This window comes from Amblyomma mixtum, chromosome 8, assembly GCF_055824585.1.
Source record: "Amblyomma mixtum isolate Tamu chromosome 8, ASM5582458v1, whole genome shotgun sequence".
NCBI classification, from domain to species: Eukaryota; Metazoa; Arthropoda; class Arachnida; order Ixodida; family Ixodidae; genus Amblyomma; species Amblyomma mixtum.
The window spans coordinates 55545875-55561802 of NC_143019.1; the positions used below are offsets into that span (position 1 = coordinate 55545875).

Consider the following 15928-nt stretch of genomic DNA (forward strand, 5'->3'; position numbering starts at 1 on the left):
TGGTCCTTAAGGGTAACGGAGTGGATTCCAAGGGAAGGCAAGCGTAGTGGGGGGGGGGGGGCAGAAAGTTAGGTAGGCGGATGAGATTAAGAACTTTGCCGGGTTACGGTGGCCGCAACTGGCACAGGACAGGGCTAATTGGAGAGACATGGGAGAGGTCTTCGTCCTGCAGTGGGCATAGTCATGGAGTCATTTTTCATGTAAAGGAAATGTGGTTTAGTGCACGTTAGAAATTGCAAACACTGTCTAAGGGCTCCAGCTTTTGGAAGCAAACGAGTGACATATGAAATCGTACCTTTGCAGTGTTCCCGTAACTGTTTGTTAAACTTTTGCGCAGGTTGTGAGACGAAGGTGCAGAAAGTGCTGGCGAACTCGGACGCCGAACACCAGGAGCCCTTCAGGGAGCAGATGAACACATTCCTCGAGAAGGCCGAAAATGAACAGAAGGAACAGGAGGAAAATCTCGAGGAGTGCCGGCTCAAGTGAGCGAGAGACTGTTCTGTGTCACTTGAATTAGCTCTTTTGTTTGGCCCAAAATCTGTGTCTTTTGGAGCACAGTTAATGGTAATGGCCTCGATCATAAGATTGAAAAGGAAATCGGCGAGTTGTTGGTGGGAGGCAGATTGCTGATTGCCCTATGTTGCTGAGTAACGCTTTGAGCTGGTGTGGTCATGTCTCGATGGAAATTGTTTGCTTGGGGGAGGCAGTTCTGCCCTGATGATGTCAACATTATGACAGCAGGAAGAAAGCACAGGTTTCGCATGTGCTGTGGATACAGAGCAAGTTTGTCGTAAATGGTAAAATATAGAATTGTATATTTGTATATAAGTGTACAAAAATATGAAATTTAAGAAATGGTAAAATGGTGAATGGAAGGAGTGGTAGAATATTGTATGAAACACGAAGTTTATGCGTTTTCTCTTTATACTGGTTGATTGCTGGCATGTTGCTTATTGCTTAGAAACTACCATAGATGGCGCCACGATTTGTTGCTCCCCCAGAAATCGTGATACTTGTGCCTCGCTAACCTTGCAAGTCAGGGGAGGTGTGTGTGTGTACGGCACTTCCCTGCCAAACGTTCTGCTCCTAGAGGCATTAAATGCTACAAGGCGTGACCCTGGTTGACCACACATTATGCATGAGTGCTGGGCGCCAGTTAAAGGGGACACTGTGAACAAGTTAAAGTAGGCCTGTGGCGATATATTATCGCTTTCTACTCACCAAGGGGCTATTGTTACTGAAAGTGGAGTTTTTATAAGCTGTAAAAAAAAAAGACAGTGAAATCAGGTACAGGTGTCACTACCTAAAGCTTTTTCGCAAACCAGCTGTAGTGGCGTCACCTTTTTTCGTTTTTACTGATGTGGATCTCCAAGGCCAGGCCACACTATCATTAATTCAAACCAGGGATCACGGAGTCCTCTTCATCACTGATGTCGGGAGTTTAAATCAAGTAGCAGGCAAAAAAAGCCTGCAGTCTTCAAGTCCGATTTTCTCGGTAATAAATGCTTCTTCTTTTGCTGAACAAACATCAGCATGGCCGTAAAGAGCCTTGCAAATGATTTTCACTCAGGAATAAAAATTGAGTGAAGTTGTCCCGAGTGATCCTTCAAGGATTTGCGTTGTGGTCTGTTCATTTTCGGGGGGGCTTTGCACCAAGCGCATCCTTTGATTTGGGTCCTTGTGCACATTTCCCAGATTCCTGGAGACCAAGGAGTACTTCAGTCTGCAGCCAAAGTCTAAGAATGAGTCTGAGTGGCCCAAAGAGTTCTTCACTCCGTGGGTGCCCTTCTGCAACGACTTCAAAAACATCTGGAAGAAGGAGGTGCAGCGCAAAACCAAGCTCGAGTGAGTCGTCCACCTCTCTTACTTATTGCCTGAACAGCGTGTTGTTGGCTGTTTGCATCCGTTGTTGTGTATCCCTTGCAGAACCCTGAGCGTCCTACTAAAGCTATGGGGTTTAAAAGGGGGAGATAAATGCGTTCCCCCGTTTTACCGCAGCTGACACAGTTCAAAGCCGCGCGGACCCCACAACGTGGTCGTGAGCGCTACCGAGCGCACGCTGACCACGGCGGGCCTTGCTCTGCGGGAACAAAGGAACGACACACTGGCTGACACAAACAAGGCATTTATTGCTATAACAACAATAACGCCAGCTAGCAACAAAATACGCTGAGGAATCGAGGATGTCCGACTCACCAGCACGGTTACGAGCGAATGTTCACCCGCGCTAGGGCAAAGGGATAAACTCCGAGGCCCGACGGGACGGGCTCGGCGGGAGCAAGTTCCGACCAAGAGGCGCCCGCGGCGAAGAGTGGAGTGGCGCGCGGAAACGTCCGCTTGCGTTCCCGGTGCCGAGCAGAAGAGAGCCCGCCGGTCCCCGCGAGCGCGCAGCAAAACGCCATCCGTGGCGCTAGTGTCGCTACGACGCGAGCGCCCTCCCCTGTTAGTTAAAGTAACCAAAACTGAGAAGAGCGCGTTTCGGAGGAGCTAACTACAGTAGGGGGTACAATGCGGGAAAGTGAACGCAGGGGACGAAGGCGTCCCCACAAAGCTCATCACATTCTGTTGCATTAGTACGACACTGTGTGACCTGTTGCTTGCCTGTATACCCCATTGTTTTGTGGCAGTTAAGCCTAAACTGCCTGCTTGAAGGGTAATGAAGTTGAGAGTTTTGATGCCGACTCGTCTGGTTGGGCCTGGAGATGAGTGAAACAAATACTGACCATTATGTGCACTTGTTAGTTGAAACTGTGTATATGCTCTGCTTGTAACCATTCTGATGTCTTATGCTTCATGTGCTTTTTTTTCAGGACTAATTTAATACCTGTGCATCTTGTTCGTTATCGTATTGTAGTTTTTTCTTTTTGTGTTATCCTTGAACCCCCGGTGTTTCAATTTTCACACTTTTATCTTATCTTTATTCGAACTTTTATCCACTTCTAATATTGGTGTTTGCGTATTTTGCGGTTTTCTTGCTATGTTTGCTGAAATTGTTTATTCTTACTATTTTGTTTCTCGCATATTCTTATTAGTGTGTTTCGTGTGCCCCCCCTATGTAATACCCTCTTGCAGAGGGCCTTTAGGGTATTTGAATAAATAAATAAATAAATAAATAAATAAATAAATAAATAAATAAATATGCTTATTATCTAGTAATTTTTATGCATACATATATATTCTTGTTCTATCCCTTAATCATTGCCTGCCTGAATGTATGTAGAGTAGTATTTAAAATGCAGCCTCATATTGGTGACCATATATTACTGTACTGTAAATAAGGCTACACTTAATTCCAACTCTTGAGCCTTCTTCACAATTGGCTCTGTTCTTTTTTGGAAAGACTGAACAGCATACTAATGCAGACTATTTATTGTACAGTACAGGTTACATGCATCAGGCATATGCACAAGCAATGGGTGCTGTCACTGCGTTTGAGCTCATTTTGAAAAGGCTTGTGTTTGTTAGAGGCTACATAACGAAGCTTATGATTAATTAATTTACGATCAGTGCTACTGCTTTGCCCGTATTCATGCTGAAAGGATGGAAGCTACTGTTTTTTTAACTTTCATTTCATATCAGTGATTGCACCATAGTGAGGAAGGTTGGTTGGCTGCTTTGACATGAACTTCGGAAAAAGACTGAAAGTGTCGGCCCATTCAGCATTGATATATTGCTTACAGATCATCCCGCTGTTAGTCTGTGGACATTTAGTCAGAGAAGTTAGCATCGAACGCTGAAACTTGCTGTCACGTGAGGGAGGCTGTATATATATATTTGTGTGGCCTTGGTATTCATTTGGTGTAGCCAGTATTCTTGTTTTGCTTTCTGCAGTTATAAGTTCTAATTTCAGACAGAGGTCCTTCTACAGAAACTTTAGTACTTACTGTCACTGCATTATGCAAGGTTGTGACCTCAGGCCTCTTTTTATTCTTTTCATGCGGTAGCATAGAAGCCTTGTTGGAGCGAAAACATGGTGACTGCCATTGTCGTCACACCTGCCAACTGCCCTCCTCTCTCCCCTTACTGACAGGTGGCCACACCTACCAGATGTCCTCCTCTACCCCCCCACTCCCCTCGGCTCATATGAAAATGACAGACTGATCAACAGAAATTGACAAACGAAGTGATCAGAATCTGAATAGAATCAGAAGTGGATTGGAATCAGAATTGGATTAGAATATCAGAATTAGATTAGAATCAGAATCTGAATAGAATCAGAATTGGATTAGAATATCAGAATTGGATTATAATATCAGAATTGGATTAGAATCAGAATAGAATCAGAATTGGATTAGAATATCAGAATTGGATTAGAATCAGAATAGAATCAGAATTGGATTAGAATATCAGAATTGGATTAGAATCTGAATAGAATCAGAATTAGATTAGAATCAGAATTAGATTAGAATCAGAATTAGATTAGAATCAGAATTAGATTAGAATCAGAATTAGATTAGAATCAGAATTAGATTAGAATCAGAATTGGATTAGAATCAGAATTGGATTAGAATCAGAATTGGATTAGAATCAGAATTGGATTAGAATCAGAATTGGACTAGAATCAGAATTGGACTAGAATCAGAATTGGACTAGAATCAGAATTGGACTAGAATCAGAATTGGACTAGAATCAGAATTGGACTAGAATCAGAACTGGACTAGAATCAGAACTGGATTAGAATCAGAATCTGAATTTGATTAGAATCAGAATTGGATTAGAAATCAGAATTGGATTAGAAATCAGAATTGGATTAGAAATCAGAATTGGATTAGAAATCAGAATTGGATTAGAAATCAGAATTGGAATAGAAATCAGAATTGGATTGGAATTGGAATTGGATTAGAATCGGAATTGGATTGGAATCAGAATTGGATTAGAATTGCAATTGTAGCATAACTAGAGCTGGGATAAATTTGCGAGTGAAAGAAGAATACTCTCGCATTTCCTCCGCACCGTCGCCCCTAATTTTTTTCTTAAACTTTTGCTTACAGTCTTGAGGCAGCGAGGAAGAAAGTGAAAGACCTGCAGGAGGCAAAGAAGTCTACCGTTATGTCTGAGGTGGTCAAGGTCAGGAACAGCAAGCCCTCGGGCCTGGTGAGTGAAAAAAATTTTTTTATTTCTGGACTGCCGGTCCCTTCAAGTGAAAACCATTTCCCACGTCAAGCAAAATCGCAATTCTCCGGGTAGCAAGCCATCAGCCATGGTGGGGCCTTTCGGTTACATTCCCTTCTTGTGCGACTTCTGAGCGTGAATATTTTTCATGTGTGGGGAGAATATCTTCAAAAAATTTGTGAATGAGAGTCACATGCAGGTAAAAAAGAGCTGTCCAAAGAGCCATCCAAAAAGCGCAAAGAGCCGTCCAAGGAACTCAAGAGTTGTATGTAACCTAGTTTGAATACCCCTGTCCTAATTCTTTGTGCCACCCACGCACAGGGCAGCCCATGCCAGTGGCTGGGAGTTACACTTCAACAATTTCAGCCACAGTGAAGGAAGTGTGCTTTTAGGAGCTTATCGTGAGGGAGAAGTGGACTATGACAGCTCTTCACTAATGAATGTGTGTTCCTTAAGCTAAATGTGAATTGGAGTGCGACAGTGGGAACGTTTGCTTTGGTGCTCAGAAGCTGTTGGTATTGCAGGACTTGGAGGGGTACTTGTGAAGAAGGCTCTAAAATCTTCATATTTATTGCCCTGGAAAGGTCATCTGTTAATTCAGTCTGACTTGATTTTTGGAGTACGTAATCTTTTTAATGAAAAAAATGAAAAAAGCAACAACCCCATACAGCAGAAATGTGCAGGCTGACTACGCCCACTACAGGACAAACACCTCTCCCATATCTCTCCATTTAACTCAGTCCTGTGCCTGTCATAGCCACGTTATCCTTGCAGACCTCTTAATCTCATCCCAGCCCACCTAAGGTTCAAGCGAGTAATGTAATGCCATCTGTTAAGCTCCTAGTTTTCAGGAATGTCTTGAAAAATTGCGATTTTAGCATTTTTCGTGGAATTGTTTGTTACCAGCCACATTCTATTTTTGTGATATTGTGTTTGGGTACATCACTAGGAGTGATCAGTGGTGGGAATATGGTTAATTTAATCGTCTCAGTTCACTTGAAAGGTAGATTCTGGTAACGAACTAAGTTCTGTCAATGGCATGACATGGTAGGAGTTAAGATACTGGTGCCCATCTGAAGCAATATTACCGTATTTGCACTAATATAAAGAGTTTTTTTTTTTTCCTTGAATGATGTGCTTTAGTAAACACCACCTCAGGTTATATTTGGATCCAAGCTACTAATGTAGCACAGTTTCTTTTTTTCGCTGTTTTTTGAGATACCCGCAACGAGCTCACCCACTAGCCTCGTGAGGTGTGAGGAAAAGCAGACTTCTCGACTACCCTGGGCCATCGAGGTGAAGCATACGGGACGCATCGAGGGGAAGGAAGGGGTTGCTAAAACCGTCTGAAGAATGTGGGGTGGGCCGTTGAAAAAGAAGGGAAGGCAGTAAAAAAGCTATGAGGAGTAAAGAAGAGAGAAAAGAAAAGAAGCAAATGATCACAAGGCTAGAAGCAGTGGCATGGAAGCCGCTGCTGCGTGAATGACCGCATGCTTTAATGCTCGAGAGACATCCTGCGGAATGTTGCAGATTCTTTGTTCTCACTGTGCGGAACATAAAATTTTGTGCCGCTTAAAATTAGGGGCCTTTGTCATATGTCATCAGGGGGAGGAAGAAAACTTCTTGTTGTATCTACTGATTGTATCTACTGGGGTTCGATTCCTGAGCTCAACCAATTTCCTACTCGGTTTTATTTATTTATATGGCCTGACTAGAAAGTTAATTAGGCTAATTTGGTAATTAAGCAATTAACTAAGCTCAGTCCCACTGACTTGGAGCATCACTATACGATCCCTTCAGTTGGTTGCATGGTTACTAGCCAAAGTACAATTGGCCCCGTTTGAAATTCGCGCACTGTGACGTCTCAGCCGTGTTTCGACCAACTGAAAAGCGTGACATTTCTGTCGACAACTGCTGCTTACAACGATGAGACATTAAAGGCTTTCGCCTTAATAAATAAATAAGTAAACAATGTTCTTGTAGAGCAAGCCGCTTATGACGGCTGCACACTGCATTTTCTTTACTGTGACTCGTGCTTTTACTTCTTGCTAACTTTTCCCCACAGAAAGCGAAGATGACAAAGAGGATGCAGCAACTCGGACAAAGCTTTCCCTCACCAGGGACATCGTAGAATCTCCGAGAGTAGATCAGATTTTTTTTCTATAGCACGTGCTATGAAGCAAAAGAAAAAGAGAAGTATAAGAAATATTTTTAACCCGAGATTAATTTTACTAGGGCATAGTTCTTGTTGTGTCAGATGTACGATGGATAGTCTATATGACAAGCAAGCCACTCTGAAGCTGTGTTAATGTTGAATCTCATGTTGAATTGTTCGCTAAGCAGCTGCTAGACAGAATAGTGAGGGCGTGCTTTTTGCTTTTTTTTTTTGCCTTTGTGGGGTGGCTCTAACTGAAATTCTGGTTTTGGTAGATGGCATACCTTTTCCGCAGTTGTACAGCTCGCGAGGTGTGGTACATGGCTGGCCATTGTACCGTATTGATGACATCGTTTGTTGGATTAACATGCCTGTTAGTCACGACTTCTTAGTAAGCACTTAAGAGATCTGAGAAGTGATTCTAATGATTTACAGACTTATGGCTTTAAATAGCAAGGCATCTTTTAGTATGTAGTTCAGTCGAGGCATTTTTTAGTATATATTTCAGTCGAAGTGGCGTAATTCGATTTGGTAGCTCGCAACTATGGGAAAGTGGCGATAGGGCTTTGTTTTGACGCTTTATTGTTAAGTATGTAGGTGCACAATGCTACCATGAAATGCCTTAGTCGCTTTGGGTAGCCTTAAAGTCGGCATGTTTTGTGAGTACAGATATTTTGTTTGTTTTTCAGAAGTTTTTAAACATCTACGTGGCTCATAAGTGGCACTTTACACAGCCTTTGTAGTATGGGTACACCATACCATGTCTGTTAGAAATGATCTGAGCAAAACGTGAATGCACATTGGCAAGCTCTTTGTTGATGAAACTGCTCATATCAGTCTGTTCTTCAGAGCATTGCATGCTTGCAAAAGAATTAACTCCACTGATTCTCAAAGTATTGCTTCTGTGTGTTGTAGTTTCCAGTATGCTTTCTTCGCAGTCCGTTTGTATAACTCCAGACGTGTACAGAGCATCTTTCAAGCGTTGTTCACTGCGGTGTCAGTGAAACCCCTCTGGTATATAGTGGTATATAATGTCGGTTGATGTAAATATAGGTGGTTAATATGACCCAGGTAGTTATCAGCTAAGTACTGACAGCTTGTGTTTGCCATGAGGGTGTTGGTAATAGTGCAAATGCCTACTAAGGGAGTTAAATTTGTTCAGTTTAACCACAAGGAACGGAGAAATGTCATTTCGAGCGTGTTTTCCAATGATCTGCTGTTAAAAAGGGAAAAGCATTTTCTGCAAAGTTTTGTGCATTGCATTGAAAACTGGATGGTTGTAATGAGGATGATTGCAGCTTCTATTGCTTCTGTTGCTGCTGTTGGTTGTATCTAGCTAAAATGGTGTGATAAATGAACCCTTCTAATGAATGCTTTGGAAATAACAAGGACATGTGAAGAGTTTGAGCTACAAGTTCATCTCAGCAATGCTTCTTTAGTGTACCTGCAATAATACTCACGTACTGTGGCTACGAGAAACATTTCATGGCAAGCAATCAGGGTTTAAGGGCTTTCTTTTTTTTTTTTTCTTGCTCTGTCAAGTGTTCATTCATTGTGGTCACTTCAATGCAGAATGTGCATTTAATGTGAATGCGGAAAGAGTTTTGCTCTCGTCTTGATATTGCTGACGCATATCATTCATGTGGTAGCTGTCTAACACCTGTGCATATTTTACTTGTACCTAGAACAGAAATTTATTTTTGCTTTGATGTTCAGCTTGGAGGTCACTCGCGCTATGCATGCAAATGTGAATGCTTTTGTCGATAGCATGTTGACAAGCGGTTCTTGCATGTGATCATGCTGCAACTTGAACCAGCTGTTACTTTTTTACACTCGTATGGCACAACTGACTACTGTTGACAGTGCAGTGGATTCTGCCAAAGATGATGTATTCTGGGCCGCTACATGTGTTTTTTATTTGTGGTCCCAGTTCGAATGGGGGAGACGCACATCAGCCGTTTTCTGTACGAGTTCTTTGGGTGATTGATTGTACACTTGTTTTCAAGGCAGCACATGACAACTTTATGACGCACATTCCACTCTTATTTAAAGTAGATGGTTCTTTTCTTTAATGACGTATTTATATTATTTATACATATATTTATTGTGCAAAGAGAAATAAAGTTCTTTACATTCTGGACTTTGTGTGCTTTTTTTTGTTTTGCGAAGAAGTAGGGTGTGTGTGTCAGGACTGCATTAACTTCACTCACTTCATTGTGTGTGTGTTTATGGTAATTATTAATGATTTCTTGTCGCCTTTTGTTACTGGACTCAATTCTGCATTTCGCATCTGTGCAAAAATTGTGTTGGTTTTTTCTCAGCTGAAGACTAAACTAGACAAGAGGTAGTTAGTAGCATTGCTTGCATAGAACATGGATACTGTGCTTCGCAAACTTTCACGTCTCTTGATGCGAGCAGGAGACTAGTGTAGAAAAGGCTGTTCTATGCAGTAGTACTGAGTAGGGTACATCAATTTTGCTCACTTTTCATTCTTCGAGGATGTGAGTAAACATCCATTTTGGGTGTCGGCGCATGTTAAAGAACCCCAGGTAGTCGATATTTCCGGAGCCCTTCACTATGGCGTCCCTCATAGCCTGAGTTGCTTTGAGATGTTAAACCTCAATAAACCAAACCAAACTTCCATTTTGGGTGTTTGGGAGCATTGAGAATGGATGTACTTTGAGAGTACACCCATTTTACAATAAACCAAACCAAACATCCATTTTGGGTGTTTGGGAGCATTGAGAACGGGTGTACTTTGAGAGTACACCCATTTTACACCTCTCCTGCTTGTTGCAGTTACACCTATTTTATACTGCGCCCTTTTTTGACGGTGTTAAGCATGGTGGTACGTGCAAACAATTTTTGTGCGTCTTTTATATTGTGTAAAGACCTTGTCACGACTTTTGAGGCAGGTTTTCGGATCACAGGGAGAGCATCTGGATATTTCGTATTTCAACTCTGCAGTTCCAGGAAGGTGTATCACTATACGGATTGGCAACACATCGCATTAGTACAGCCACAAACAGCGACAAATGTTGTTATTGGTATTAAATAATGTTTCGTTACAAGGATAGGAAAGAAACTCACTGTAGGTGGACTTCCAAACCGTGTCTTAAAAATTAAATTGGTTACGAGCAAGGCTACGCTAATATTCTAAATTTCGAGTATGAATTGAATGTTTGTTATTCAGTTGATACTCAATTTTTTGAGACTTGTCGAACATTAGAAATTTTTGAATATTCAGCAGCAAGTATCGTACCATGCCGGCTATCGTAAAACTGTCCGCAGCAAAACCTCAATATCTGGAAACATTATCAGAAGATCAGTTTTTAAGTGCACAGAGTACAAAAGTACAAAGATGTTTGCTTTTTCTATCGTGTGGGTCGATCACAATCGAACGCTGCTAAGCTTTCATCTCTTGAAATTCCTCCAGTGGGCCTTTCTGCATATCTCATGGGATGAGGTTAAGATGGCCAACCTACCACTTCAAGCAATTAACCTCAGCGCGACAGCTCGTGGTTTCTTATTTGATCCATAATGTACCATTTTCTTAACACCCGTGCCCTCGGCACTCGTCCTGTTGCCTTCAGAGTTGTTCTAGCGTGAGCTTCACCATCTCGTTTTGGTAAACTATGATACGCAGAAAAGCCTAGTTGAGGAATTTCATATGCGGCTCCTAAAGGAGAAAGGGCGGGGGGGAAGGGGGGGGGGGGGGAGCGGTGCTCCAGGTGTTATTGGCAGAGCAAACAACTGTGTAAAAATGCCACCCATTGCACGTGGCCCTAATGTACGCCATCCTAACGAAGCGGCGGTCGCAACGATATTGAGGGTGCTAGGCAGAAAAAAAGCCTGGCCTTATAGACCGCCAGCTGGTGTCTACAGGGCTTTCGGCTGCGTGCTGCTATGGGATGCTGACTGGCGCTTCGTACGTTGGTCATTTCTTTATTCCCTTTACTTATGTCCACTGTGTTCCTCCAAGTCGCCGATACTCCGCCCTCGTCAAGGGCCGTTCACTGTTCGTGCGATGGAGCCTACCATATTTTCGCATTTGCGAAAGTTGCTTTTTTTTTTTCACCGGATGGGGGTAGATTTCATAACTCAACCTCCGTATAATTCGAGCGCTGCTTCCTGTTTACTGAGGTTTTACTAGCCCTAATGTTATCTTTAGTTGCCAGTCGTGTCGGTTCATGGATTTCATTTTGTCGCACATTTTGCATGAGTGCATCAGCTGGTTGTGTTACTTGTGTACGTTATGTTATGTTTGCTGAATCAGTTTTGTTTATTTCGATTGCAGAGACCATACACTCTTTTTGAAAAAAATTTAGGAAAAGAGTGTTTGCCTGTTTGTGTACGTTATGTTATGTTTGCTGAAGCAGTCTTGTTTATTTCGATTGCAGAGACCATACACTCTTTTTGAAAAAAATTTAAGAAAAGGGTGTTTGCCTGTTTGTGTTCTGAAATTTTTGCTCCGTACTGAACAGCTTCCGATTCGATAAAGAATGTCTTCATGTTGGTGTTGTGTTGGTATTCGAAAATTTCATTATTCGCATATCCTCTGCATTTTATAGTATCTTTTGTGCTACTCTGTTGTGTGCGCATTTTCTTCTGCTTATTTTGTGAACATGATTCTAATGATAGGAGGGAGGAGTATGAAGACAAAGCAGTATAACTGTAGGTCCCAGTGGGCACTGAAACTTCCTTGGACATCCTGTGGACGTCCATGGGAGGTTCAGTGTTCATCGTGCGAGACCCTGAAGCCGGTGTTGAGTCTCTGTGTAGAGAGATGAGATCTTGTAAGAAATCGCTCAAGAATCTGAAGATGGGAATTTTCTCAATGCAGTCTTAATTGGCATGCTCCTTAAAAAAATTTGAAACTTTTGGGTAATTCATGTCTGGAGGGCTTAAAGGGACACTGGGACAAGTTCATCGAATTATTATTAACACTCTTTGATTAAATTATTTCTTAAATTATTACTAAAATTCAGCAAACAAAATGGCTATCTGCTCTTTCTGGTCATGTTATGTTTTTCCGGCAACAAGACTCATTGATTTTCCCGCCGCTCGATTCAAACTCGTGACGTCTGCACTAAAAAGGTCTTCGTCGTCGGAATGGCAGGTTCGGTCGGGTCGGTTGCTCGTCGATGCGACGAATGACAATGGCCCGAAGCGCTTCTAGTCTTTGTACGCTCGTCCGGCGACACGTTGCCGGTTGGGGCAGCCACTCCAAACTTCTTGACACACAAAACTTGTTTATTAAGACGGCACAAAAATACAAGTACTAAGAGAAAAGGCTGTTTAAAAGAAGGGCTGTAGAAAAGCGGCCCTTCTGCTCTTTGTTCGCAGCAGGTTTTAACACCTTCAATAATTGGGCGGAGCTTTATCAAATCTGCTCGCCCAATTTCAACCAATACTGCCGCGATGGCACTGTACATACAAGTGGGTGGAGCCCAGTGCTCGCCAGAGCCCGACTGGCGGACCGCGCACTTTTCCTGAAACATTCGCGATTTCCGAGGCGCCAGCAATGTCGACAGTCGGGTGGTTTCAGAAGTCGCCGACCTCACTGTCCCCCAGCCCCACTTGAGAGCTCATCTATTTTCAATGGGAGACGGTCGCCGACCCTCTGCAGCCCTGACAAGGCTGTTCGCGGTCTGCTCCCCGTTTCCCGCGGCCTTGGAGAGCTCCCGAAGCGCGCGACGCGCTGTCTCCATTCTCGACCCCTCCATACTTCCGACGGACATGGTAGTAATCGGCCAGAGGGGGAAAGAAGCTACTGGCGCCGTAGGCGTCTAGCTTAACAATGGCGATACAGCCTATCCTCTGAGATTCGTGTGAAATTTGATGTTGACGCACGCATTTTACTTGCAAAATCAGCCGGTGATGGCGACACCTGTATTTCCTTTCTTAAACGTACTTTATAAAAGCTCTGTTTTCAGTGGGAGTGGTCTCAGTAGTTAGAACGCGATAATCTGTCGATATCTATATTCAATCTCAATATACCTATTCTAGGATATCCACATCATAACTATACACTACCTGTAATGTCTCACCTCTTGCTCATTTGTGTAAGAAGTCATAACACCTATGCTTATTTTGGACATTTTAAATTAAAGCTCTGACGGCAAACGGAACCACACACACTTAGGAGCCACATCAGCGCTTAATACTTAAAACTCTCAGGCGTCCATCTTTTTTATGTTCATTTTTGGAGATCGTCCTACACGAATTGTCGCTAAGACTTTCGAAATGAACGGTCCATCCGTGCACGGCACATTAAATCTCTGCAGCAGCCGAAACTGAAAACTAAGTTTTGGTGAAATTTCTAAATTTCTGAATTGCTTGCAGAGCATTGTGCAATTCGCATGCGCAGAATTAAGTTGCGTATATATAGGCCCTTTGTTTTCGGCTGAAGCCTGATTTTACCCGAATTCTTGCGTCCTGAGCACATCGCATAAAAAATCGGTTTAACCAAATTTCTACCCTAACATGAGCTTCCTGGGAAACTTAGTTCGTCTTAGCAGACATCTTGTACGGACATCCAGAGGAGTGATTCCAGTTCACTGATCATCTTAAGCTTCTTTTAACGCTTTTTATTCACGACTGTGCTTATTTGAAGCCCAATTCGAAGAGCACGTTTCGGAAGCAAAAGCACGGCCACTAACCAGACGGCTCATTAGCATAACTGTATTAAGCGCCACCCACACTAATTGCATCCCTAGTAATCGCATTTACAGTGTACAAAGGTAGGTCGGGATTTAGAATAGGCCGGTCTTCTTAACATGGTCTTGAGTTAGACGTTTTAGAAACCTTTTTGAAGAAACATCCAACTGCAGAAGTCTTTAAGAGTTTCGAAAAAGACTTCTTGCCATCGACGTCTATGAGACGTTTCGATCTAGCGCAAGACATGTGAAGCTATTTCGAGCTGTCAGGACGTTTCTAATGTGTTTTGTGTTTCGTGGGAAGTGCTGCGCAGCAGTTGATAATGTACGCGGTGAAATAATTAAAATAAATGAGAAATAAAAGAAATAACGGATTTAATAGAAGTTTTGCAGAGCAACCTACCATTTTCATATTGTTTACGAAATAATGTGCCAAAAATAGGGCATTTTATGTCCTGCACAAAAACAAGCGCTTATAGTAGCTGTCTTCTGCTGCAAACTATGACCCGATAAAGCTCGAATTGTGGAACCTTTTGCCGAATAACCTGATCTGTACTCGTATATTTCAGCTCACAAAATATATCGCCCGATTTTTTGCCCCCTCTCCCAAATTTTGGAAAAAATAGAGCCCGAAAACGAAGGATCCTACGTATATACGTGTATGTTCCAGGCTGCCTTCAAAGATGGCGGCGGATGTCACTTGTCATCACGTGAGTAGCGCTGCTCACATGATTGTGCATTCGTTGCGATCGATGTGGTAGCCCGATTGCCTCAAAAAATGTAGGTGTAATACACTGCCCTCAGTTGGAGCCCGCCATACGAATACAGTTGTCTATAAGCTCACCTGGCTATCAAAGTAAAACCCGTACATTTGCAAGGGTAAAGGGGACAGCCTCCCTTTGGAAGCTTCTGTTAGAATCTGAGCAGAGAGAAAGGAGAGGTAACCCGTCACCAATCTCAAACGCAACCAGCATTATAATTTATTTGTGCTGTAGTTGCATCCTATGCATACCGCAGGTTTGTCTACACTTTTTATGCGAAGCATATTACTAGAGCTACACTACAGCACGTCGAGCGCGGCGGTGGAGCTACCATTGACCTTTAGCGTGACCACGTGACAACATGACGTCAAAGCAGAGGAGAGATGGGCTGCCGGCTCGCGCGGTCGGCCGCGGCGGTGGAGGCTCCACATCAGAGGCGCTGCAGCTGACCACGTGACGCTACAGCAGCGGTATAAAGCTGAGCTTGCCTCGCTCTCCGGGCACTTACGAGGCGGCCAGGTGTTGGGATGCCGCCTAGAAGCAGGGCTGATCTGAACGAGAAGCGAAAGCTTCAGCGTGCCACAGAGATCGATGAAGAGCGCGATGACCGTCTGGCTAAGCGGCGTGCTCAATATGCGGCTCGGCGACAACGTTCTACAACAACTGAAGAACAAAGCGAGGAACTTTACCAAGCCTAGCCATCAATATGCTTCGCATCTGACTAGGCTTAACCTTAGCTAAGCCTCAGCCATTTTTCTTTTCATACCTTCGAGTTTCAAACTTGCCTTTTGTAAGAGTAAAACCATCGGACTCAGTAGACACGCAGGACCCGGCGTTGTCTTTACTGTGTCTTTACTGTGTCCGCATCATTTCAGCTGGTTTCGTTTCATTCTTCCAAATATGTTCCAACTCGCCCAGTTCTCCACTCTACTGATTCAAACTTGCCTTTGCTTCCTAGTTAACGTGTTTCGTGTGTGGTCCTGGCCCTCTCTTGCCTCCCTTCCCCTTCTCTTTTTTTGCGAACACAGAGGAAGCTATAGGTGCGAGAAAGAGGAAGGGACTGTACTGTTACGCGAACAAGAACAAAAAAAAAAAAGAAAATGCCGGAGACATGCATGGCAGGGCTTTCCGACGTGTCGGCGCCAACTCAATGCGAATCCCGTCCGACGATCGACGCATGTCCGGGATGCCTAGCGCGCTTACCGGCCCACCTATTATGAGCTCGCATATTCGGCGGCTCT

At 43.3% G+C, this 15928-nt stretch overlaps 1 protein-coding gene across 2 annotated transcripts in view; it reads left to right on the top strand.

Annotated features, from left to right (window-relative positions):
• capu (formin protein cappuccino) overlaps window positions 1–9407 on the top strand; it is a 43902-nt gene extending 34495 nt beyond the window's left edge. For both annotated transcript variants that reach the window (XM_089558096.1, XM_089558097.1), the window contains 4 exons: window positions 338–482; window positions 1696–1845; window positions 4992–5094; window positions 7178–9407. In XM_089558096.1, coding sequence (XP_089414222.1) covers window positions 338–482; window positions 1696–1845; window positions 4992–5094; window positions 7178–7243 — 464 coding nt within the window. In that variant the 3' untranslated portion in view covers window positions 7244–9407. The remainder of the gene's footprint in view (window positions 1–337; window positions 483–1695; window positions 1846–4991; window positions 5095–7177) is intronic.
• Window positions 9408–15928: the final 6521 nt, after the last annotated feature.